Source organism: Cannabis sativa, chromosome 6, assembly GCF_029168945.1.
Source record: "Cannabis sativa cultivar Pink pepper isolate KNU-18-1 chromosome 6, ASM2916894v1, whole genome shotgun sequence".
Lineage (NCBI taxonomy): Eukaryota > Viridiplantae > Streptophyta > Magnoliopsida > Rosales > Cannabaceae > Cannabis > Cannabis sativa.
The window spans coordinates 282,409-307,281 of record NC_083606.1 but is presented as its reverse complement, the minus strand read 5'-3'; the positions used below and the strand labels follow the sequence as shown (position 1 = coordinate 307,281).

The window sequence follows — 24,873 nt, the reverse complement described above, 5'->3', positions numbered from 1 at the left end:
ACAAATGGTACAAACAGTACTCGCATGAAATTATGAAGAACATAGGTTGAAAGGTGCCTTTGGTACGCTCTCAGACTTATGTATAGATGCACTTCGTATGTTTGGATGTGTCAAGTGTTAGCAAGCCCGACTACTAGTCTAAGGGCTTAAAATTTTTTCTTTTATTAAAAATATATATTTTTTTTACTGATTTTTAAAAAATACTATATTTTTTGTTCAAGGGCCCAAAAATACTTTTTTCCTATAACTCACTAAATTTTAAGGTCAGTTAGCTCTAACACTTCACTTGACTTGAATAAAAAATTGACCTCGATGTATGTTTGATTTGGTAATTTTATAGTGATAAGTGAACATTTGAAGACCATCCTATAATTTGAAATGATGGAATTCAAAGCAATTATTAAGAATGTGTCTATGATTCAAACTAAATCATGTTTTAGTAAGTCTAGAAATTATTAAGTAAGGTGCTATATTTAAAATATTTCAAAATATAAGATCTATTTTAATTTGAGGTGCTAATTAATTATGAATTTCTATTATCTTAATAATTACATAGAGAAATAGTATATATTTTGGTTAATTAAAATTTTTACCTTCGAATTTTGACATGTATTAAATTATGTCCTCTGGACTTTTAAGGTCGTTAAAAATGCCTCTGAACTATTGAGATTGTTGGATTTAAGGAATTTTGTCTAATTTTAGTAAAAAAAAGTCTAACACTGATGAAACTTTAGGAGGCATGATTTAATACATGTGAAAGTTCGAGGGACATGATTTGGTAGATATCAAAATTTGGAGAGCATGTTTTAGTACATAAACAATCACTGAAATAGTAAAATTGAATGAAATTAGACAAAAGTCCTTAAATCTAACAATATCAATAGTTCAAGGAAAATTTTTAACGGACAGAAAAGTTCAAAAGCATAATTTGGTATATGTTAAAATTTAAGGGGCAAAAATGCTAATTAGCCATATATTTTTTAAAATTAATATTTAAAATAAATTTTTTTAGTAATTATATACCATCCTCATATCATTATACCATGTAATTATATAGTCTAAAAAAATTGAATAATTAATTAAAATTACAATTGGACTAATTTAACAAAAATTTATTCTTGTCTCACCAATAATTAATATGAATGAATTATAAACAAAATAAAAGAAGCACAAAGGGCCAATAATAATAATAAGTAATTAAAATTCCATCAAACTATACATTACAAACAAATTACAAAAACACAATAAGGATAATTAATCAATTAAAACACATCCAACAACAACAGCAATTACAAGTACTCGAACTCAAACTAGTTCGATTCATACTAGAATGTTTTTTTGTTTCTTAAACATTAAATTAAAAGAACTTAGGATCATATCCATTGCTAGAAGTAGCCAAGATATAATAAGCAACAATATGACCAATAGAACCCCAAGCCAAAACATCAACAATATTAAACCCAACAGGATCATTTGACTTAAGCAAACTCACATACTCTTTTGCCCTAACATCACCAGCCTCAAAATGGGTCACTCCATTCTGCTCCGGCAAACCTTGTTTAGCCACATTCTCTCTCTGAAAATTGAAGAACACAAATCTACCCAAGAACAGAGATAAACCTGTGCTTAAACTTATAACCACAGATGGGTTAAGAACCTCAGATTTTATGGTGGTCAACCTCAAACCACTTGGTCTTGTTCTTGTGTTGGCCATGATGGGTTTGAGCTTTGGGAGAGCTCTGAGGCCTTGGAATGAGATGGTGGTTGGTGATATCAGTTGGGTTGGGTTAGCCCTTTGGAGGGTCGCCGGTGAAATGGCTGAGAATGATGATGATGATGAGACTGCCATTGTTGAAGATGAGTAAAGATTGGATTTTTAATTTGTGTGATAATGTAAAGAGTGGATTTTTATTTTTTTGTTTATATGAGATTGTGAGGATGTGAGTGGATTTTGGGTTGGTGATGTGGAGGGTTGTGATTGGTTGAGATTTGGATTAGAGTTTTTTTTATGAGATAAGAGAAGAAAGTGTGGTTTGTTTTATGGAATTGGAATATGATATGATTTAAAAAGGGTTGATTGTTTTCAAAAAGGGATCCGTGGCGCAATGGTAGCGCGTCTGACTCCAGATCAGAAGGTTGCGTGTTCGATTCACGTCGGGTTCAAAACCCAAATTCATTATCCCAATCTTTTTATTTTAAGTAATTTTTTTCTTAAAAAAATTATATTAGTATAATTGCTTCAAATAAATAAATAAATAAAATTATAAAAAATTAATTTTGCTTTTTTTTATATAGTGGTCAAAATTTAAAATATAGATTTTGAAAATATAATTGAGTCTTTTATTTTAATAAAATATTAAATTTAGTATTATAAAAAATTAAATTGGGTATTTTTTTTTAATAAGTAATAGTTAAAATACAAAATATGGTATTTTAAAAAACATAAATTTGGGGACTTTTTGTTAAAAGGGTTTTTTTGGTCGAAGAGTAAAAAAAACCTGCATAGGTCCGAGTCCAACTCGAAATTCGATCATTTAAAAAATCAAACCCAACACCTGCTTGAAAGGTATATTGGGTTGAACCCGACTTGCCCAAATTGAACAAGTTTCTTTAAATTTTTGGATTGGTCGGGTTGAGTCTGAGGGTTGGTCGAGTCCGGGTCAAACCCGATAAAAATGTTTAGTCCTATCATTGATAGGTGTAATTTGTCACATGTTCATTTTAGTTGGAGATTTAACATTTTTCGTGTTTTTTTAATACTTTAACAATAACAGTTTATCGGTATATTAGTTGAAAGTGCTATTAAGATTTTTATTTATATTTTTGTAAAAGACATAATTTGTTTATATTATTGATTTAGTTCTACTTTTTGAGTGATATATCATCATGTAATTACATGGACTATTATTTTATTTGCATATTAATGAAGTTTCCATTGTCTAAAAAAAATATAAATGAATATAAAAATAAGAATAGGATTGGGATCCAGGGATTGAATCAAATTTGAAGTGCATATTGATAAAAAAAAAAATCATTAATTTTTATTGGTCTTTCTTTTCTAATAAAATAATCATTTTGTCAAAATAATAGAACCAAACAAATGAATGAGATGAATATTATTTCATTTTTTTTTTGAAAATGAATATTATTTCATTTCTATTATATTCTATTTCATTACTTCTAACCAAACGTTACCTTAATGTGGGATATACTAGTACATTTTTATTTGTCTCGATATTTAAGAGAATTTTTTAGTTTAATTTTTTTTTTCATAGTGATGCACATTATAGTTATTTAAGACATCTTATAAAATTTTAAAAAATTCGAAATAATTTACAATATATAAAGTGATGTTCAAATAATCTATTTTACACGAATGTAAAATAAAAAAATTACGCATGCAACACACTATTTAAAATGTCTTAAATAACTATAATATACAAAACTATTAAAAAGAACATTAGACTAAAAAAATTCCCTAAATGCGGAATTTAACTTGTTACTTTTATAAGAAAAATTAATTTAAATTAATTCTTTGTATAACTATAGTTTTTTTTTAGGTTCTTTACTGTTAAAATTAATTTGGGATGTATTTGAGTTTATTATACCTTTAAAGATAAAATTAAAACGAAATTGGTTGATGGCAACTTTTATAATATAAAAGTTAAAAAAAAAATCATCTTTATTATTAATTAATAATTAATTCCTAGATGAATTATAATTTCCACTTACTTTAAAACCAAAGTTTCCATTTTTATTGCTCATTTAAAAATATTGTTTTTCTTTAAAAATAAAAATAAAAATCATATCTTTACATATCTCATTACTTAAAATATTAAATTTCAACGGTTCTTTTAATTCTTCTTAATCAAGAAATGTTTCTTTATAAATAAAAAACCCCCTAAACTCTTTTTCCCAAATTCACAGTCAATTCTCAAAATTGGAACCCTAAAAAAATGTATAGCAGAGGCGATTTGGTGGAAGTTTGCAGCAAAGAATCTGGGTTCGTGGGATCATACTATGAAGCTTCAATCGTATCTCAATTGAGGAAAGATCTGTTCGTTGTTATGTACAAGAATCTGGTGGAAGGGGTTGTAAATACTCAACCTTTAGTCGAAACAGTGAGACTCGATGAACTCCGACCGGTGCCGCCGCCGGCACCGGAGAATGATGAGAAAGAGTATGGGTATCTTGATTTGGTGGATGCTTGGGATAATGATGGTTGGTGGGTTGGAAGAATTTCTGGGAGGAAAGAGAATGGTGATTACTTTGTTTACTTCGAAATCTGTGGTGATGAGATTGCTTATCCTGTTTCCAGATTGAGAGTTCATCTTGATTGGGTTAAGAAGAAGTGGGTTTCTTCTGATAATAAAAAGGTAATTAAAAATTCAAATTTTGATGATTTTGGGCTTAATTTAGATGATTTTATTTATTGATTGATTTTTTGAATTGAAGATTCAAACTTTAATGATTTTTTTTTTGTTTTTTGGGTTTAATTTAGATGATTTTATTTATTGATTGATTTTACAGGGAAGGAAGCAGAAAAGGAGGAGATTGAATACAAGTGAAAACAACAACAACATCAACTGCAGCAGTGTTAATTAGTTTGATTATTATTATAACTATGTAAATGATAGTATAGTATACAGTTGAAGAGATTTGTTTGGTGGTGTTTTAATCTTTAGTTAAAATCTATTGGGCATATCAGAATAGTGTGTAATTTGTTTTTTTTTTTTTGAGTTGTTAATAGAATGAAGGTGTTTTTTTGTTTTTATGGTTGTGAAATGTTTCTTAAAGAAAGCTAATAAGAGAAACTTTTATTGTAGTGAAAACAACAAAAGTCAATATAAGTAAAGAGAATGGTTGATTTCAATGATTGTGTGTCTTTTTCTTCACAGCTCATAGAATTTAGACCCAAAGGCCAAAGTCTTGTTTCTTTAAGACAGTGCAGAATAAGGCGGGTTTTACGGATTTCGGGTAACCCGCCCATATTTTTCTACACCCAAACTCGGTCCAATGTGTAGCCGGGTTGCACCTGAACCCACCCAAGAATTTCTAAAACCCAAATTTTCTATGTTTTTTGGGTTTGGATCGGCCGGGTTTCTCAAGTGAACGGGTTTTCGGGTACAAATATGCTGTCCCAAATTTCATATTACTATTCAAAACTAAAGGGAAATTTACACCCACTACTATTTTTTCCCCATTTATTACATTTTTACTGTTGCACGGAAATTGCAACATTTATACTGTCTTTTTTTTTTTTTTTTTTTGGCAGTTTACTGCCTTTAAAACTTTAGCTTATTTATTTATTTTTTTTTATTTTAAGTGATAAAAAAAATGATGTGATGGGAATTGTCACATTTGTGGCGGCTTTTTTTTTTTTTCTTTTCTTTTAATTCAATTTAATCATTATATCAATAAAAAAAATGATGTGATGGGAATTGTCACATTTGTGGCAGCTTTTTTTTTTTTTTCTTTTCTTTTAATTCAATTTAATCATTATATCAATACAATTACTCTCTTTCACACCACGTTTTTATACCTACTATCCCATTTAATTATTCATCTTCTTCTTCTTATGTTCTTCTTCTTCTTCTTCTTCTTTTTTTTTTAAAAAAAAAAACAAATCCAGTTATTGTCTTTGGGTCAAATTTTTTGTGGTTATTCTCTCTTCTTATGTGTTTACTAATCTATCTACTATTCACCTTCTTCTTCTTCTTTTTTTCTTTTTTTTTTCCCAAATCTATAATATTACCCAAATAAAAGCTATGTTTTTATGCATTTGAGATGATGAGGGAAGGAAGACCATGAAGGTGATAGTTCTTAGTTCTTCTTCTTCATCTTCTTTTCTTTTCTTCTTCTTTTTTTTTAATTTTTTGAAGTTCTTAGTTATGTTTTTTTTTAAAATATAAGATTTAGTGTGGTTTTTTTTTGTTCTAATTTTCTAGAACTTTTCTTGCAAATATAGTGCATTTAGTATTGAGGATGTGCACAACATAGTTAATTTTTGATCATTTTTTTTTATTGTTTTTTTTGTTTTAGTATTGTTTTAGTATTGTTTTACTGTTGTTTTTCATGATTTATTTATTTGAATTAATAGGTATTTTCTGGGTGTTCTCGTGTTGTTGTGATGGTTATGTCTGTGAGTGTGGAAGATGGAGGTGTGTGTTTCTTTTATATTTTTCTAAGTAGTTATTTTTGCTTCATTTGTTTTTGTGTTGTTTTAGTATTGTTTTAGTATTGTTTTAGTATTGTTTTACTGTTGTTTTTCATGATCAATATATTTGACGAGCTCACTCACAAGAGAGTTTTGAGGTGTGTGTTTCTTTTATCTTTTTCTAAGTAGTTATATTTTGCTTCATTTGTTTTTGTGTTGTTTCAGTGTTGTTTTAGTAGTTTTTTTTTTTATAATTTTCTAGGTATAGACTTGCAAATATAGTTGATTTTGCATCTGGTGTGGAGGTTGTGCAGCAGATTGTTTGTTTTTTTTTAATCATTTTTTTCTTTTGTTTTGTTTGATTGTTTTAGTGTTGTTTTACTGTTGTTTTGCCATGATTATTTATTGACGTCGATTTTACTGCTTTTGTTTATTCTTGTCGGAATTAATGGTTATTTTCCGGTGTCCTGGTGTTGTTGTGGTGGTTATGTCTGTGATTGTCAAAGATGGAGGCCTCATACTTTTGTTTTGTTGTTGACAGTATAAAAGAAAAAAAAAAGGGGAGGACAGTATAAATATGTAATATGCAATGAAAAAAAAAATCTGGGAAATTAATAAATCATTATTTTGTAAAAATTCAAGTAATATATATGTTAGTGTATATATATAATGAAGTGCATGTTGTTGCTTTCAGTGATGTGTTCCTATCTTTTAATAAGAAGTTAGACCACAAAAATAAAATAAAACTATATATAATATATCAGTATAAATGAAATGAAATGATGTTGGGCTTGGGCGATAAAAGTAATGATGTTGGGCTTGGGCAGTACAAAAGTAATGAAATTGGGCTTGGGCAGTACAAAAGTTGTTTTTGCCGTGTCCCAGTAAAAATGTAAAGTTTTGGTCAAAAAGCAGTATTTTTGTAAAATTCCCAAACTAAATCATAAAAGGAAAAGAGAGAAAGTTAGAGTTTTGTTCCATGGATTAAACCATAAAAGAAAAAAGAGAGATAAAGTTGGAGTCTTTATTGGATTCCATGGATTTGTTTGAACACATTATTGATAATCAAAGTTAAAGTCTTTATCTTCATCCCCAACATCAAATGTTGGATTAATTACGCCTTTATATCTTCTCTCAAAATCTGATGTTTGTTACACTCAAAAAAAAAAAAAAAAAAAAAAATCTGATGTTAGTTTGTTGTGAGACCAATAAAACACACAAAAAGATAAAAACTTGTCCAGTTAGTACTAATAGTATTGTATATGAGTAAACACTCTCCTAATTTCTATTTTCTGAACTACATATAAATCTATCATCAAAGTCAAACCCTTTGACTTCAGCCCTTTCTGTTCTGTATTTACATTAGCATAACTCTAAAAACTCACTCACTTAAACCAACCAAACCAGCAAACACAAGTTTTTAGATCCAAACTCAAATCAAAGAGTCTAGATATGTGTAGTTCCTGTGTCGGCCATACTCTAGGAGACTTCCATAAGTACGATCCCATATCCCGATGAAGAGTGTTTCTGTGTCGGGACTGAATGATATGCCAGAGATCTCACCGAACAAATCAATTTCATGTTCCTTTTCGTAGCCACTCCCACTTTTCACATCATAGATGTGGACAAAATCTGCAGCCTCCGCCATTGCCATGTACTGACCATCTGATGTGTAACGAATAGACCGAATCGCTCCAAGGTTACCCTTTAGTACTGCAATCGATTTTGAGAGGTTGCGAACATCCCATAACCTGCAAGTCTTATCTTGGTTTCCAGTTGCAAATGTGATACCATCCGGGTGCCAGGCTGATGCGAAAGAGAAATCTAAGTGGCCACGCAAGTGTTTCACTGTCTGCATTATGCAAAGTTTTCAGCTTTCGGATTTGGATATATTGCTATTAATATTAGCATAAAGTTAGATATGAAAATTGAGTACCTTTCCAGTTTGGGAGTCAACTAACATACCCTGCTGATTGTCCCCGACGACTACAAGAAGTTCACCATCAGGGCTCAAACTAGTATGCTGCAAATAAAGACACAACAACACAACACACAAGTCAGGCTTTCAAGTCTCGCCCAATCATCTCAGTCGAGCATGGTGACCGATGTAGTAAAGACTTCCTCTGTGTTTTCAGTGATTACATCGGCTCCTAGAGACCAAAAAGATTAGCAAAAATATTATATTTTCAAGATTATTGTAGCAGTGGGTTTAGAGTTTAGACACAATGCAAAGGGATTCGAATCTCACATTCACTGCCCAAGGAAAGACGAAAGACTTAGAAAGATGAAATCTTTCCATATCGAAATCTCTGACTCCACAATCATTATTTGCTGATGTGAAGTGAGCTGCACCACTAAAAATTGAAGACACCAATAGTTATATAGTCAGCATTATGAGTTGGTTTTTGGTGTTGTTGGTGGGCGAAAAAAGAAGAAAAGGGTTAAAATATTTACCTCGGACTTGTATAGATCTCAATGGCATTTGTTATGGCATTATCAGAGGTGACAGTCTTGGCGCAGTAGCTAACTCCAGGTCGATCAAGATGCTGTATTTCCAAACGAAAATCTAACCATTCTTAAGAGTGTTCAAACATGTCTTTTTAATTGATTATAGACTCAAATGAAATTCAAAATCTTCAAAGACTCAGTCAATGCATAAAATTATAACCGAGATCATTTTCACCTTGCAAATAAACTAAAAAAACGGTTTATTATTTTTACTGAAAAGGTATATTTGTAAATAAAATAAATTCAAAGCGTAAAATTGAAATTATAATCAAGATCATTTTCACCTTGCAAATAAGTTCTCCTTGAAGTCCTCCAGCAACTAAAAGATTGTCTTTTACAGCGAAAGTACTGATTTGAGGTTGTTTAAATCCTTCTAGCCGACTTCCGGGATGATTCTACATGGCAAAACTTAGTAAGTGAATTTGACAACAATAATGAATAAGCTTTTAGATTAATTTAATTATAAGGGAAATTAAATAAAATAAATAAACCCAACACAAAACAAAGAATGACCTCAAAGGGTGCTACATGTCCTGAAAGATTGAGAACTTCAAACATGGTGGAAGTTAATGGTGACCAATGAATTATGAGATGATTCCAAAAAAGGTAAACATCATGTTTTGAAGTAGTCCACACTAGATTCCTCAACTGCATCACCAAAACAACAAAAATAATTGTGTTGTTGTTGTTTTACTTCGGAATGAATTGACTAACACCATTCTGGACCTTGTATTTTATCAAAGTTACCGATCAACCCCTAATATTATATTAAATGACAATTTAGAGTCCGTGTGCAAAAAAGAACATAATAATACAATGAGCTCGATTTTGGTTTTCCTAAACTTAAAAGATTCTTTTCCCTAACTCTAACAATCGTGATTCAATTTCTATTCTACTCTGTTAGGCCTTAATATTAGTCTGATTAGCATAACTCATTAGAAGTATGGAGGCTAAGTTATCAAGTCCTTAGCCGCTGTGTTCAGTGTTTCTAAATTTGTGTCTTCTAATTTGGTTGGGTAGTTAGGATTATTTGTTAGTCTTGTGAGAGGGGAGGAATCTTTTGGTGTGAAATATTTAGAGTAAAATATTACTCGGGCAGTCTACCAAGTTTCTTGAATAACTTGAAATTTTGTATTTGTTCTTCCTCTTATCAATAAACTACATTTCTTTCAAGAATTAATAATTGAGCACAAGTGTGTATCATATTCCTAACTTGAAAAAAGTTTGACCAAAATCAAATTTGAGGTAACATTACATTCCATTTTGTAAAACACAAGGTCTAAATTGTCTAAAACAAAACAGAAGGTCTAATCGGTAAGTTTTGCAAAACACGGGATCCAAAATACAAAATTTTGTATAGCAAACCTGAAAATGAAGTATGGTTGATTTCACTGATCGAGTATTTCTTCTGAAATCATAGAATGTAGACCCTTTCTTGGTAATTTTACAGTCCTGTTAGAGAGTATAGATAGTATTAAATAGTCTATACTATGAAGCAAGCAAGCTATACACATAGCTATAATGTTAAGACATAATAACAATATTTAATACCATTGAAGAGGTGTGTCCAGAAAAAGGCATATTTTCATAGTTGTTGTATTGTTCCAACCTAGTCTGTCTATATTGGTCTCTGCTAAAAGTAAGTCCCTCCCAAGGAATACCTTGGATATCTTTTCCTGCTCTAGCTTGCTTAGCAGTTATATCAGTTGATTTAGTATTTTGCTGCAATAATAATAATAATAATAAAAACAAATACAAACAAACCCAATCAAACCAAAAGAGAGATTAAAGTTAAAATCTTTAATCTTTAACTATTAGTTAAGTTAAGATGACTCACCACAAAATCGAAGTCAAAGTCACCATCAGAATCTGAGAAGTCATAATATGCTTCTTCTTCTTCTTCTTCTTCTTCTTCTCTTTGAAAATGGGACATAGTTTGGTCTGTCTTAAAAGGGTCTTGAAAAGCCTATCATAACATGCAAATGCAAACCCAATAATAAGCATATCATCACAATCGTATAATAACAAACAACATATAAAGATTACGATATGCCCATAAAAAAAAAAAAAAAACATTTCTTGTCTCTGATTCAATTGAAAAAAAAAAAAAAAAAGAAAGAAAGAAAATGAAAAAGTTACCTCTTCTTCGTGTTTGAACTTCGAAGAAACGATTTTTATGAAATTGGGTCTCTGCAAAAGTAATTAGTAATTGATTAAAACGGTGACTGAATCCCTATGTTGTTGGACACCACAACACGTAAAAACGTAATTACTTTATTATTGTAAAAGCAATTACACCAAGACTTGAATACTTTAACTTGACCACAATACGCACTAAGCACTCACTCTTTTATTTTATCACTAGACACCTTTACTACACACTTGTGTATAACTCACACTTTTGGGATACTTTGTCTTTAGACACTTATTAAGAACTCACACACTTTAGACTCTTTTTTCTCACACTTGAACTCTCTTGCTCAAACTTGCATCTCAAGCACACACCTCACCTATATTTATAGGCTACAAAAGATGTATCTAAAGATTTCTAGATTTTTCTAATTTACTAGCTAATTAATTACTTCTTACTATTTTCTAAACAACTCTAGAATTATCTAATCTTAGTTCTAGTGATTTTAAGTTTTCTCTAAAACTTTCTAGATTGTTCTTGATTTTTCTTACAAATTTCTTAGAACATTGTAAAACATTCTAACATATTCTAGATTTGATAATGATTTTTAACATATGTCTCAGGGAAGAAGATGAATACGTGTCAATCAATCATCTAATACAAATTTTGCTTTTTTTTAATAAAAAAACCGTTTTCGCTAACAAAAACATAATAAAAAATGTTTTTTTTTTCTTAATTTTTTTTTTTCAGGGGAGTTTTGTTTATATATTCCTTATAATTAGCCTTCTTCTCCTCCTTACTTTACTTTTCTACCCTTTATATACATAAGCTTTATGAAGGGCATTATTGTAAATTCACAATCTCCCTTTCTCTCATAGGAACTCTCACCATTCTCCTTCTCCTTCTCCTCGAATATGTCTCTCATTGATCATACTATTACCTCTTCCTTCCTTCTCTTCTTTCGTTTATATTAGCTTTTTGGTTAATTTCGCTTACCACCACAACACTTTCCTTTCTTAAAAGGAATAAAGGTACAATCTTTCCTATAATCTCATTCTAAACTCTATTAAAGTTTCACTCTTTTCTTGCTTTTTTCCCAAATTGAGATGTGAGTTTTGGTTTTTATTCCATTTCCACAAATGGGTTCGAAGGAATTTTGTTAAGAGAATGCTTCTCTCTGAGCTGTGATTTTTTTTTTGTTTGGGGGGCTGAGCTTCTTATGTGGTTTTTTTTTGGTGTTATGTTAAAATTGCATCCACTATGTAATCATGCAACTATGCAATTTTACATGTATTTAATGTAAAAATTAGTTTTTTTTATCTTTTGTTGTATGAACTTTCTTATGTTGTTTGATGACATATATTCTATTTATGTTTTCTTTTGATAGAATTTTATTATTATTATTTAACTAAAACTATAATTATTGTGTTTGAAGGGGAGATATAGGTCAGTGAATTGATTCAATGTGATATCTATTTTGTTTTGTTTTATAATTGCAAATTGAATTTTGGTTATAAAATCTGCATTAGATTTGCTATTTAATGCAGAATTTTTAGTTTTTATTGATTTTATTTTAGGTTTATATTATGTTTTTTCTGCTCAGAACAAAAATCCTTGTTTTTGGCATAAATTGATAAATTGTTAAGAAGAATTATACTATTGGAATTTGAAGCTGTTGTTTATTTGATTATTTTATCTTATATTTGAATGTTGTTTTTGGATAGGATATTTGGGAATAATGGATGTGAAACCAAAGAGAAAAATTGTTACTGAGAATGGTGATACAGGAGAAGATTTGGTTCTTGCAACTTTGATTTCGAATGGTGATGATGTTGGTCCTCTTGTTAGGCATGCCTTCGAAATGGGGAGGCCCGAATCACTTCTTCACCAGCTCAAGAATGTGGTGAAGAAGAAGGAAACCGAGATTGAAGAACTCTGCAAAACACATTATGAGGAATTCATTCTTGCTGTCGATGAGCTTCGGGGGGTTTTGGTTGATGCTGAAGAGCTTAAATGTGATCTGTCAAGTGATAATTTTCGGTTGCAAGAAGTTGGGAGTGTTCTTTTGATTAAACTTGAGGAGCTTCTTGAGTCTTATGCTATTAAGAAGAATGTGACTGAAGCTGTTAAAATGTCGAAAAATTGTGTAATGGTGTTAGAGCTTTGTGTAAAGTGTAACAGTCATGTTTCTGAGGGCCGATTTTATCCAGCATTGAAGACGATCGATTTGATTGAGAAGAATTACTTGGAGAAGATTCCTGTCAAGGCTTTGAGAATGGTTATTGAGCAGAGAATTCCTGTTATTAAATCGCATGTTGAGAAGAGAGTTTGTAGTAAGTTCAATGAGTGGCTTGTGCACATAAGGAGTTCTGCTAAGGATATCGGTCAAACAGCGATAGGTCATGCTGCATCGGTTCGTCAGAGGGACGAGGAAATGCTGGAACGTCAAAGGAAAGCTGAGGAGCAAAATGTCATGGGGTTAGAAGAGTTTTCGTTTAATTTAGAGGTGGAAGAAGTAGATGAGGAATCGGTTTTGAAAATCGATCTTACACCTCTTTATCGAGCATACCACATTCACAATTGCTTAGGAATTCCTGAGCAGTTTCGGGATTATTACTATAAGAATCGAATGCTGCAGCTTAACTCGGATTTACAAATCTCTTCGGTGCAGCCTTTTGTTGAGTCTTATCAAACATTTTTAGCTCAAATTGCAGGGTTCTTCATAGTGGAGGATCGGGTTCTCAGGACTGCTGGGGGTTTGCTTTTAGCTGAACAAGTTGAAATAATGTGGGAAACAGCTTTAGCTAAGATGATATCGGTTTTGGATGAACAATTCTCACATATGGATTCAACAACACACCTTCTTTTGGTGAAAGATTATGTCACACTTCTTGGTTCAACTCTTAGACAGTACGGGTATGAAGTTGGTCCACTCCTTGAGGCTTTGGACAATTGCAGAGACAAGTACCATAAACTTCTTTTAGAAGAGTGTCGGGAACAGATTGTAAACGTTCTTGCTCACGATTCGTACGAGCAAATGGTTTTGAAGAAAGACTCTGATTACGAAACCAATGTGTTGCTATTCAATCTCCAAAACTCGGATATTATGCCTGCATTTCCTTATGTAGCGCCTTTTTCTTCGATGGTGCCTGATTCATGTCGAATTGTTCGATCCTTTATCAAAGGTTCGGTTGATTACTTGTCTCATGGTGTCTATGCTAATTTCTATGATGTAGTGAAAAAGTACACAGACAAGCTTCTAATCGATGTGTTGAACGAGATCTTACTCAACACGATTCAAAGCAACAACATCGGTGTATCTCAAGCAATGCAGATCGCTGCAAACATATCTGTTCTCGAAAGAGCTTGCGATTTCTTTGTTCGAAATGCAGCTCAGCTATGTGGGATCCCAGTTCGATCGGTTGAGAGGACTCAAGCTTGTTTAACTGCAAAGGTAGTTCTAAAAACTTCAAGAGATGCTGCTTATCTTGCTCTGTTGAATTTGGTTAACAATAAGTTGGATGAGTATATGGCACTAACCGAAAACATAAAATGGACTTCAGAGGAGATAGCAGAGAATGGGAACGACTATATCAACGAAGTCATCGTTTACCTTGACACGATTATGTCCACGGCTCAGCAAATTTTGCCGTTGGATTCGTTGTACAAGATTGGATGTGGAGCTCTAGAGCACATTTCCAACTCGATAGTGTCTGCCTTCCTTAGTGATAGCGTCAAGAGGTTTAGTCCGGCTGCTGTTATTGGCATCAACACCGATCTAAAGATGTTAGAGAATTTCGCGGAAGAAAGATTTCATGGTATGGGATTAAGCGAAGTGTACAAGGAAGGTAGTTTTAGAGGCTGTTTGATCGAAGCACGCCAACTAATCAACCTTTTATCGAGCAGTCAACCCGAGAACTTCATGAATCCTGTGATTCGCGAGCGAAACTACAATGCCTTGGATTACAAGAAAGTTAGTACGGTTTGTGAGAAGTTTAAGGATGCACCTGATGGGATCTTTGGAAGCCTTGCAACGAGGAACACGAAGCAAAGCGCGAAGAAGAAATCGATGGACATGCTGAAGAAAAGATTGAAGGATTTCAACTGATATCTATCAAAAGGTCCCTTCTTTACTCTTATTAGTTTAGTATAGTTTTGTTTTGGTTTTTCTATTGAGTTTGAGAATGTATGGGAATCATTAACATTTCCTAATGATATATGTCCATACAATAAATATGCAATTTGATTTCTTTTTTCTCTTGATCTCTTATTGTACATTGAAAATTGTTCTCTTTCATTCATATATAAATTTTTGGTTTTGAGAAGAGAAATGGAAGAGGATTGAGTCCGATTATATTGAGTAGGGGTGTTCATCAAACCGTTCACACCACACAAACTGCCTGTACCGTATTACATTGCATAAAAAATACGATTTGAATGGTGCGGTTGTGGTTTATATATTTGGCTAAACCGCGCGATATAGTTTACGGTTTTGAATTTAATAATTACGGTTCAAATTACACCGCACTATATTTTACAAAGTTACTATTTTAACAAAATGATTTTTCTTTCATATAAGAATAAATATATATAATATATATGTATATTATATTATTTTCTTAGAGATAATTTAATATAATAATTTGATCATTATTATATATGCTATATTATTAATATTTAATAAGATTTTTTTTGTTTGAATTGTTAAAATTTTATTAGATTAATTTTTGAATTTTTATTATAATGTTTGATAATAATGATAGTGTGAATTACTTAAATTACACTATATTGTATTTTCGTGGTGTAATTTTTACGGTTTTAAAATCTCGCAGTGCGGTTGCAGTTTGAGAAATTACAAAAATTACATATGCAGTTTGGTTTGAGAAAAAAGTTACAACCCGCACCACTTTTACCGCGAACATGTGTGAAATATCAAAATGGGGGCTATTTGTTTATTTTATAATTTAATTTGAAGGTTATATATTAAAAATCTGAAAATTGATGTGTCATTGTGAAACAAAGCATACATTTTTCTATGTTATGGAAAAGATTACAATAATGATAACAACTAGAACCTTTTGACTGGTTTCTTTCCATGGATTTGTTTCAACACATTATTAGTTGTTTAAAGTTAAGATGACCCAGAAAAATCAAAGTCAAGGTCATTTGAGAAGTCCAAGTCTTCATCTGCAACTTCACTCTTTTTATCTTCTTTCCCTTGGAAATGGGACATAGATGAGATGCTTAATGAATAAGACTCAAATGTTTTATTATAACATGCAATGTAAACCTGTTAATAAGCACATCATTTCAAACATAAAGCTCAAAGCTTTTTTGGGTTTAGTAATAAGAAAATGAAATGTAAAGTGACCTCTTTTGTGTATGAAGAAATGATTGTGAATGTGATAGGATAGGGTCTTTGCAAAAAAACAATTAGAATGGTGTGACTCTCTACATCAAGAGTCAAGAGCAATGTTGTTGCTTCTCTAGCCTAAAAATAATGATCATTATTATTAGGCATCAGTAGTGTTTAGTATTATTATGAGGTAGTGTCTTGTGAATGATTAACGATATTTTATAAAAAGTTATTAGATTAAATTATTTGAGACTCAATATTTAATTACTAATAGTAATATGATACATCGAGTGGTGCTAGACCCTCAATTTTATAAGTTATCGACTAATTTAATAATTTCACACAAATTATTAAACTAAGAAATTTTTACATGAAAAATATAAATTAACACTTTATTTACAAAAATATCTCCATAAGGTGTGGGTAACAATTTTGTCTTTAATGAGCTTTTATTTACCAAAATATCACTTATACATGTCCATTCATGTCAGCCCAAACCATCTTCCAGCCATTACGCTTTCAAAACTCACGTTCAAAACCCACGAAAACTACCTTCCAGCCATAACCTTCACCATCTTCTTCTTTCAACTGCCTCCTTCATTAGTTTTTTTTATACATATCTTTCATTTCGTATATATAATGGCTATTACTTGTGGTTCTGCTTCTCCATTTCTATTGCCAAAAAAAAGCTTCAAAAATAGGTCATAAATCAGTTGCTAACAAGGCTAAAGAGAAACGCCCAGTCGTCGACGATGATGACTCTGATTTCGCTCCCCCCATGGCTAAAGGTGGTCGTCATCCAGTGAAGAAGAAGTCGAAGGCGTCCTTACTTGAAATTTTTTTTAACTTTGACGGCCAGAATAGAAAGAAGAAGTCAACTTTAAGATAACTGTGATGAAACTGTAATGCAACAATTATATATGTTGCGAGTCAACTAACATAAAAGCACAAAATAACTAATAATTCCACATATTTAATACAAATGAATATTACAACAATCATGTTTTATCTGTTCAGATTGCGTATTTGACAATTTTGAGCCTTATTTTTATAATATTATGATATTGTAGTAGAAAAACTATTATTCAACTAACGTGCAACTTAATTGCAACTAAAAATATTAAATGTTAATGTGCATCTATAAGAAACTATTTGTTAGTATTTTTTTTGTCACTGATCGATAATTAGTTGTACCTTAATAGTAATATGTGGAGAATCAACTGTTAGCAAAATATTTATACAACTATAATGCAACTGTTATGAAACATTAAAAATTAGAACAGTGTTTACATGTACGTAACTCTATTTACATGTCTATTTGTGATTTAATAAAAATAAATTCACCATTAGAAATCTAGAAAATAACAAAAATGCATCGGGATAAATATTTAACTATAGTATTGGTGTAATTTTTTTTGGATTATACTTTAATTGGATTGTTTCGGAACTTTAGTTCAACCTTTTGATATCTGCATTTCATGGATCTGGAAATTGAAGTCAAGACATTAGTTTTATTCGAATTAAACCGGATTTTTGGTTGAATATTAGTTTCGTAGTAGTTTTTTTTCATGAATTCGAAACAACCACTGTTTTGATTGATTTCGATCGTTTTCTCGGGTGAAATCGTTGAAATTAACGGTGGTTCTCTTTCTGGTTGGGTTTTGTTTTGATTATGTTGGGTTGCTGGGTTGGTCGATTGAAGGTTGTGTGCGTGAGTTTGTTCTTCTTCTCAAGTGACGTCGTCAGAATTAATGGTACTTTCTCTTTTTATCATTACCGACCTAATTGCATCACACGAAGGTTTTAATCTCACAAAGCGTGGATCGTGTGGGTTGAAAGTGTGTGTAAGAGGTATTTATGTAATTTTTTTTTTATCAAGTTGTATATTTTTTTATTTGATCGACTGAAAGTTTGTTTGTAATATTATTATCTGTTTTTGGTTAAAATTGAAAAAAAAGCTCTTAAACTAATTCCAATTAAATATTTTTATGTTTGAACTTTTATATTAAAAGGAGAGAAAATATAACAAGTAACTTATACTTTTCATATTGTTTCAAAAAAAAAAAAAAAAAACTTATACTTTTCATACCACAAGAAAAAAATAGTTATTTATCTCAAATTAGAATTAAGCAGTCCATACCAAACCGATAAAACCCTTAATCTTATTCTGTAGTTGTTGTGAACTCTGATCATTTCTTTTTCTTAGTGGGATTGTTTTTTAGACTAATTAGGTTTTTATTTTCAATTTTTTACAATGTATGTCTTTAATAGAAATATTGCTGCATATATTAAATATGTTATGTAGTAATTTCTTAATTTAAAAAATTTCCTCTAATAATCAATATATTCTTTGACTTTGAAGAATAAAATAAAAAAGATTGTACTTTTAAAATAAATTTTCCAACATAATAAAAATGAGATTTTTTTCCTTGGGGAATTAAAAAAGGAAAAAAAAAAAAACTCTATTATTTTTAATACTAAAATTAGCAACGTGATTCAATGATTATCAACTGACGATTAAATATTTAAATGTAAAAAAAAAAAAAAAAAAAACCGTCAGAAGTGTAAGAAAGAAAGGTAAAACAGAAACTGTGTTGTTTATGACATTGATAATCATAGTAATAATCAAAGTTTGCTCCTTTACACACGTGTGAACTCAAAGTCTGAGCCTTTAGTTTTCAATTACACCAAATTCAACAACTTTCTTTCTCCTCTCTTATCTCTCTCTTTCTGGTTCTAATGGCTATGTCAAACTTTGAATAACCCTTTCATCCTTCCATGGCTACCCTTCTTAAAAAAGTATGGGATTCAGTCTCAAAACGCTCCTCTTCCAATTCCAAACCAGACTCATCATCATCCATGGCTACCCATCTGTCTCCCCCTTCTCATCATCATCATCATCATCATCATCTCTCTCCTTCTTTTCTGGAAATACCTTCTGATGTTTTGCTACAAATCCTCAAACTTTTGGGACCCAAAGAAGTTGCAAAGATGAGTGTGGTTTGTAAGTACTTAAAGTCTTTAGCTTTAGATGAAAAGCTTTGGGTTTTCTTTTTACAGAATCAGAATGCTTCTCTTCCTCACTCTTGGGATTCTCTTGTTTTTGCTGAAACATATTTGAGATCTGCTTATCCTCTTCAGTAAGTTCCCAACTTTCAATTTGTGATTTTTGTTTGGTTTTTTTTTAGTTTCAAGATCAGTACTTTTTTGGGTTTTGGTTATTGCAGAACACTCACTACTCAACCTACTCAATTGTGTTTTATGAGAATTTATGGTCAACGTGTGCAAGTTCCTGGCTCAATTATCATTGATGGTAATATTTATATGATATAAAGATATGATCTTTATAGTAATATAAGAACAATAACTAGTCAATAGTAATAATAACTAGTAAGTTTTTGGTTGGTAGTTCATTTTGTTGTACTTATGTAAATTTTGTAAATTTTTTGCTACTACGTAGTCATTTTGTTACAATATTAGTTCTTATGTTGTTAACATCAATGATAATTGATGGTATGGTAATATTTGTATGATATAGAGATAGGGAAATTGGCAGCAAAATTTTGTTTGTAGTTCACTTTGTTGTATTTAATTATTTATGTAAATTTTTTGGTGGTAAAAATCTTTATGTAAGTTCATTTTGTTGTACTTAAATTTCTATGTAAATTTTTTACTAGTATGTAGTCATTTTATTACAATATTAGTTCCTATGTTGTTACCATCAATAATAATTGATGGTAATATTTATATGATATAGAGATAGAAAAATTTGCAGCAAAATTTTTTATGTATTTCACTTTTTGCACTTAAATATTTATGTTAATTTTTTAGTAGTAAAAATCCTTATGTAGTTTATTTTATTGTACTTAAATCCCTATGTAAATTTTTTGCTACTATGAGTATGTAGTCATTTTGTTATCATATTAGTTTTTTGTTGTTACTCTCAATTATCATTGATGGTAATATCTACATGATATAAAGAAGATAGGGAAATTTGGAGCAAAAATTATCATGTAGTTTATTTTGTTACACTTAAATACTTATATGTTAATTTTTTGGTGATAAAAATCATATGTAGTTCATTTTGTTGCACTTAAATTCTTAAATAAATTTTTTGTTAGTAGACATTTTGTTACAATATTAGTCTCTTTGTTGTTACCAACTCAAGGACTAATGTTACATTAAATATGTAATCGTTGGGAGTTTTGCTGCTAAAAAATTTACACAAGAATTTAAGTGCAACAAAATGAACTACATAGGAATTTTCACCACCAAAAAATTTACATAAATATTTAAGTGCAACAAAATAAATTGCATAAGAAATTTTGCCGCGCAAATATCCCTATAAAGATATTGATCTTTGTAGTATTATAAGAACACTATTGAATACCCAATTTCTGTTCTTTGTTCAGGTGGTTCTGGTTATTGCAAATATGGTTGGAGCAAGTATGCTGCTCCATCTGTGCGCTCTGCTACTTTCTTGGTCACATTTTAAACTCCCCAACTTCATAGTTTCATCATTCATTTCATTCATTCACTAATCCCAATTGTTAATTTTTCTTATGCAGGAATTTGGTAACATTGAATCTCCAATGTATTCAAGACTTAGGCAGTTCTTTTCCACTATTTATGGAAGGTAGCTCCTCTCTTTCTCTTTGTTTTGTTATGTCACCAATAAGTATTTAGTTAATATATAATTTGATGTGTGTGTTGTTTTGAATTTTGTAGAATGCAGGTAAGAGCAGCATCACAGCCTGTGGTTGTGTCTATACCAATCTTGCATTATGATGGTCAGTGAGCACCATCTTCTATAATTTGATATGTCTGTTGTTTTTCTTGTTTGAGAGACACTTTATGTTCATATGATATGGTTTCTGTCTTCTAATTGCAGATACCGAATCTGCAAAAGCATCAAGACGACAACTCAAGGAAGCCATCTATACAACACTCTTTGACATGAATGTTCCTGCTGTTTGTGCAATTAATCAGGTGAATTTCTCTATGCCTTAATACTAGTAGTATTTCAGGACGAGGATCGTGCAAGTTTTGAAATGAATAGAAAGATTTATTAGATAATCGAAAACAGAAGATCTTATAGATTATTCGAAATTCAGAAGAACTATGCAGAAGGGCCCTAGAACAACTGGAAAACTATAGGAGCTTGACTATTTGAGCCGTCACCCCTTGATCCAATTTTCACTCTTCATTACCCTTTTATAAACCAAGCTTGTGTGATTTGAGTGGTTGGCAATCCTGAACTTACTTATTATTTGTAAAATCTTATCTCCATTATCTGTTTTTGAAAATGTAGGCAACTTTAGCTTTGTATGCTGCTAGAAGAACTTCAGGAATTGTTGTAAATATCGGGTTTCAAGTCACATCGGTTGTTCCCAGTAAGGATTGCTAGTTTCTACAGTTCATGCTTCCTTATTAGTTTTCATTCCCTGGATTTTCCACTGCTTTCTTTTATGCTGGTGTCACTTCTTTTTTGGGGTCTGAAATATAATCTTTCCTTTTCTTTTTCGGCTTCTAGTTTTACATGGTAAAGTAATGCGCAAAGTTGGTGTGGAGGTTGTTGGATTGGGAGCTCTAAAACTTACCGGGTTTCTTAAGGAGTTGATGCAGCAGAACAATATTAGTTTCGAATCGTTGTACACCGTTCGCACTTTGAAAGAGGTACAAACTCTTTACTTGTTATTCGAATGTTTCGATCTTGTTTAGGCTGAGTTCTGTTTATGGCCGATTTCTATACAGAATCTCTGTTATGTTGCTTATGATTATGAAGCTGAGCTACTCAAAGATACACAGGCATCATGTGATGCCACAGGAGAAGGTCTGTTCACACTTTCTAAAGAGCGGTTTCAAACAGGCGAGATCTTATTCCAGCCACGAATGGCAGGAGTGTAAGTTCTCCAACTTCGTTAATAATATTTAATAGGGTAAATAGTGGTAAAAGTACCTAATGTTTGTTAAACTATAATTTTCTTCCAGTTTCGTCAGTACAAACTTCATTTTGAATTTATGAATAGAAAATTTGAAGATAACTAGTATTACATGTTTCTGTCCAGACCAAATGATCTAGAATCTGGGTGTTATATGTGCCATATTATAAAATTAGAAAACAATTACAGTTTTACAAACATTGGGTACTTATTGATTCATCGAAAAAGATGTCTAGAAACGCTTTATGGTATGTTTTTTTACAGGCGAGCGATGGGTTTGCACCAGGCTATAGCACTCTGTATGGACCATTGTGATGCTGCAGAACTAACAAGTGACAATGCTTGGTTCAAGACTATCATACTATCAGGAGGCACGGCGTGTTTACCCGGATTGGCAGGTGTATGCAGTTCACTTTCATGTGGAAAAAAGCATAAAATTGGTGAAAATTGACACACTGATGTGTTGTGGTATGCATTTTGGTTGTTGTTTCAGATCGGCTAGAAAAGGAACTGCATGAAATACTCTCTCCATCTATGTCGAGCGGAGTTAAGGTCATTCCTCCTCCCTACGGCCAAGACACAGCGTGGTTCGGGGCTAAGCTAATCGGCAATGTAAGCTGCATAACTTACCATAAACATTTGGACTTATACAACTCTTTGGAAATGGTTGCTGTATGATTTCTGTTGTTGTTTGTACAGTTGAGCACATTCCCCGGTCCTTGGTGCGTGACAAAGAAGCAGTTTCGACAGAAACCTAGGATCAACCGCCTATGGTGAATCCTTCCTTATCGAAATCAGTTGTATACTTGTAGAAAAACTCAAGATCAGATCTGTTTAACTTATAAAATTTATACAAAATGAAAAAGGATATGACAGTCAAGACTATAGCTTGTTTTTGATATAGTCTTTTGACTTGTATATTGTTGTAAACATTATGAAAATAATGATGTAATGCTATGACATTTGTGTTTACTACATTAATAATAATCACACACACAAAGAAAGGTTTTGTTTGTCAGTTTCAGATTTTGCTGTCTTAAGTAATCTGTTTACTCTTTCCCACATTGTATAGAGTTCTTCATTCCTGTCATGATTAACTATGCCTGATACAAACTCATTCACCACACCATCGATTTCAATGAAGCTCACTCCGCGAGTTGTCTCCAAATCATTTTCGTCGATGAACTTTCTAATCGCGTTGGCAATTTCCTTTTCGCCAGTGTTGTGAAACATAAGCCTTGCAAGCTTGTACCGATCACCAGACATTGGCTCTAACTCGGTCAAGTGCTTGAATGCTACATTCCCTCTTTTTGTGTCCTTGTATGTTCTACAAGCGCTGAGAAACGCACCCCAAATGATCGAGTTAGGCTCTTTTGGCATTCTCGAAATGAAATCTTCTGCTTCTGCTAACCTCCCTGCACGGCCAAGGAGGTCTACCATGCATCCATAGTGTTCAATTGAAGGTACAATTCCGAACTCATTAACCATTCTATTGAAATAACGATGTCCCAATTCAACGAATCCAGCATGAGAGCAAGCTGTTAAAATCGCCACAAAAACAACTCCATTCGGTTGGAATAATCCTTGTGAAACCATCTCATCAAACAGTTGAAAACACTCTTGGGGCTTCCCATGTATTGCAAAACCAGATAGCATAGCTCCCCATGTAACTACATCTCTATGAGATAACTCCTTAAAGACTTGATAACCACATTCAAGGCAACCACACTTAACATACATATCTACCAAAGCAGTACCAAGAGTAACACTCACTTCACCACCACAATTCTTATCCACATAGCCATGAATCCATCTTCCTTTGTCTAGCGCTCCCAGATGAGCGCAGGCAGACAAAGAGCTCACGAGCGTGGATTCATTTGGCAAAACCCGAGAAGCCATCATCTCTTCAAAGATGCTCAAGGCTTCAGCATACATAGCATTGTGATTGTACCCTGATATCATGGCACTCCAAGTAGCAACATCTTTAGCTTCCATTTCGTCGAACATTGTTCTGGCCTTATCGACATGACCCTGCTGAGTCTGACTTAGGTACCCGGATATCATAGCATTCTTGGCAATAATAACACTACTAGCATTGCTTTCATTTGTAGAGATTAACTCAGCAAGAACAAGCTCAGCACAATCCATACTACCTGCGCTTGCATACATTCGTATGAGCGAGCTGTGAGTGTAACTATTGACTGATATGCCAGCCTTGATCATCATGCAATGGACTTGCATACCTTGACAAAGAGCTTTAAGTTGAGAACAAGCTTTGAGGACAAAGGTGTAAGTATAATTGTCCGGGATGAAGCCATTCAGCAACAGTTTATTAAGCATTAAGAGCGAGCTATAAGAGTCTTTGATGAGCATGAATCCTCTGATGATGTTGTTGTAGGCAAACACATCAGGAGATTGAATTGTGTCAAAGACAGACATGGCATAGTTCATGTTTGAGACTCTTACATAAGACTCGACAAGTCTTCCACCGTTGGGAGGGCGATTTAGGAGTCCTGAGATTACCAACTGTGCATGAACTTGTCTTACCTCATGAAAGTTGCAGCACATTTGAAGCAAAGCCACAGTGGGAGGAATCTTATGGTTCACAACAATGGATGGAGGCCTTGTTGTTAAAGAAGCCATTATGTATGTTTCTGGTTTCATCTCAAATAAGATTTAGTCTGTGATTTTGAACTTTTTCCTGGTTGGGACAATCACAGCCACAAGATACCAAAATCCAAAATAAGTTAGTGGAAAACTTAGATAATTGCATTTGAGA

General features: G+C 32.0%; 6 protein-coding genes and 1 non-coding gene across 8 annotated transcripts; 4 read left to right on the top strand and 3 right to left on the bottom strand.

The window, feature by feature from the left end:
- Positions 1–1,181: 1,181 nt before the first annotated feature.
- LOC115694770 (photosystem I reaction center subunit V, chloroplastic) lies at positions 1,182–1,927 on the bottom strand. The gene has a single exon (XM_030621856.2). It carries the CDS (start codon positions 1,847–1,849, stop codon positions 1,358–1,360), a length of 492 nt encoding a protein of 163 aa, XP_030477716.1. The 5' UTR covers positions 1,850–1,927; the 3' UTR covers positions 1,182–1,357.
- A 164-nt stretch (positions 1,928–2,091) lies between these two features.
- Positions 2,092–2,163, top strand: TRNAW-CCA (transfer RNA tryptophan (anticodon CCA)). Its single transcript has one exon. It is a non-coding gene; the product is annotated as a tRNA-Trp (tRNA).
- Positions 2,164–3,768: 1,605 nt separating this feature from the next.
- LOC115695720 (protein AGENET DOMAIN (AGD)-CONTAINING P1) lies at positions 3,769–4,873 on the top strand. Its single transcript, XM_030622790.2, has 2 exons — positions 3,769–4,376; positions 4,531–4,873. Exons 1-2 carry the CDS (start codon positions 3,957–3,959, stop codon positions 4,603–4,605), a joined length of 495 nt encoding a protein of 164 aa, XP_030478650.1. The 5' UTR covers positions 3,769–3,956; the 3' UTR covers positions 4,606–4,873.
- Positions 4,874–7,380: 2,507 nt separating this feature from the next.
- LOC115695719 (uncharacterized WD repeat-containing protein C2A9.03) lies at positions 7,381–11,539 on the bottom strand. The gene is made up of 11 exons (XM_061117725.1): positions 11,409–11,539; positions 10,805–10,898; positions 10,503–10,631; positions 10,217–10,387; positions 10,031–10,117; positions 9,179–9,313; positions 8,950–9,060; positions 8,612–8,703; positions 8,406–8,511; positions 8,094–8,180; positions 7,381–8,009 (listed from the first exon to the last, which is right to left on the bottom strand). Exons 3-11 carry the CDS (start codon positions 10,596–10,598, stop codon positions 7,590–7,592), a joined length of 1,305 nt encoding a protein of 434 aa, XP_060973708.1. The 5' UTR covers positions 10,599–10,631; positions 10,805–10,898; positions 11,409–11,539; the 3' UTR covers positions 7,381–7,589.
- A 147-nt stretch (positions 11,540–11,686) lies between these two features.
- LOC115695718 (exocyst complex component SEC15A) lies at positions 11,687–15,059 on the top strand. The gene is made up of 2 exons (XM_030622787.2): positions 11,687–11,827; positions 12,521–15,059. The coding sequence occupies exon 2, from the start codon at positions 12,535–12,537 to the stop codon at positions 14,902–14,904; it is 2,370 nt and encodes a 789-aa protein (XP_030478647.2). The 5' UTR covers positions 11,687–11,827; positions 12,521–12,534; the 3' UTR covers positions 14,905–15,059.
- Positions 15,060–18,712: 3,653 nt separating this feature from the next.
- On the top strand, positions 18,713–24,756 carry LOC115724611 (actin-related protein 8). 2 transcript variants are annotated; one of them, XM_030653932.2, is made up of 12 exons: positions 18,713–19,292; positions 19,380–19,465; positions 20,565–20,635; positions 20,721–20,788; positions 20,881–20,942; positions 21,044–21,141; positions 21,464–21,545; positions 21,686–21,828; positions 21,907–22,055; positions 22,359–22,492; positions 22,588–22,706; positions 22,794–24,756. In XM_030653932.2, exons 1-12 carry the CDS (start codon positions 18,931–18,933, stop codon positions 22,869–22,871), a joined length of 1,452 nt encoding a protein of 483 aa, XP_030509792.2. In that variant the 5' UTR covers positions 18,713–18,930; the 3' UTR covers positions 22,872–24,756. The 2 variants fall into 2 exon arrangements, with proteins under 2 accessions (XP_030509792.2, XP_060973707.1); XM_061117724.1 differs by lacking the exons at positions 18,713–19,292; positions 19,380–19,465 and adding an exon at positions 20,094–20,111.
- On the bottom strand, positions 22,926–24,758 carry LOC115724610 (pentatricopeptide repeat-containing protein At5g66520-like). The gene has a single exon (XM_030653930.2). The coding sequence runs from the start codon at positions 24,756–24,758 to the stop codon at positions 23,082–23,084; it is 1,677 nt and encodes a 558-aa protein (XP_030509790.2). The 3' UTR covers positions 22,926–23,081.
- Between the last annotated feature and the right edge of the window lie 115 nt (positions 24,759–24,873).

Bases quoted from the DNA above. Each gene is read 5' to 3' on its own strand.
- LOC115694770 (XM_030621856.2), bottom strand. From the start codon at position 1,849: ATGGCAGTCTCATCATCATCATCATTCTCAGCCATTTCACCGGCGACC.
- LOC115695720 (XM_030622790.2), top strand. From the start codon at position 3,957: ATGTATAGCAGAGGCGATTTGGTGGAAGTTTGCAGCAAAGAATCTGGG. The intron at 4,377-4,530 runs GTAATTAAAAAT...TTGATTTTACAG, and splicing joins TTTCTTCTGATAATAAAAAG to GGAAGGAAGCAGAAAAGGAG.
- LOC115695719 (XM_061117725.1), bottom strand. From the start codon at position 10,598: ATGTCCCATTTTCAAAGAGAAGAAGAAGAAGAAGAAGAAGAAGAAGCA. The intron at 9,314-10,030 runs GTTTGCTATACA...TTGGTGATGCAG, and splicing joins CAACCATACTTCATTTTCAG to TTGAGGAATCTAGTGTGGAC. The intron at 8,181-8,405 runs GTGAGATTCGAA...CTTTATTTGCAG, and splicing joins TCTTTCCTTGGGCAGTGAAT to CATACTAGTTTGAGCCCTGA.
- LOC115695718 (XM_030622787.2), top strand. From the start codon at position 12,535: ATGGATGTGAAACCAAAGAGAAAAATTGTTACTGAGAATGGTGATACA.
- LOC115724611 (XM_030653932.2), top strand. From the start codon at position 18,931: ATGGCTACCCTTCTTAAAAAAGTATGGGATTCAGTCTCAAAACGCTCC. The intron at 21,546-21,685 runs GTAAGGATTGCT...TTCGGCTTCTAG, and splicing joins AGTCACATCGGTTGTTCCCA to TTTTACATGGTAAAGTAATG. The intron at 22,493-22,587 runs GTGTATGCAGTT...TTGTTGTTTCAG, and splicing joins GTGTTTACCCGGATTGGCAG to ATCGGCTAGAAAAGGAACTG.
- LOC115724610 (XM_030653930.2), bottom strand. From the start codon at position 24,758: ATGAAACCAGAAACATACATAATGGCTTCTTTAACAACAAGGCCTCCA.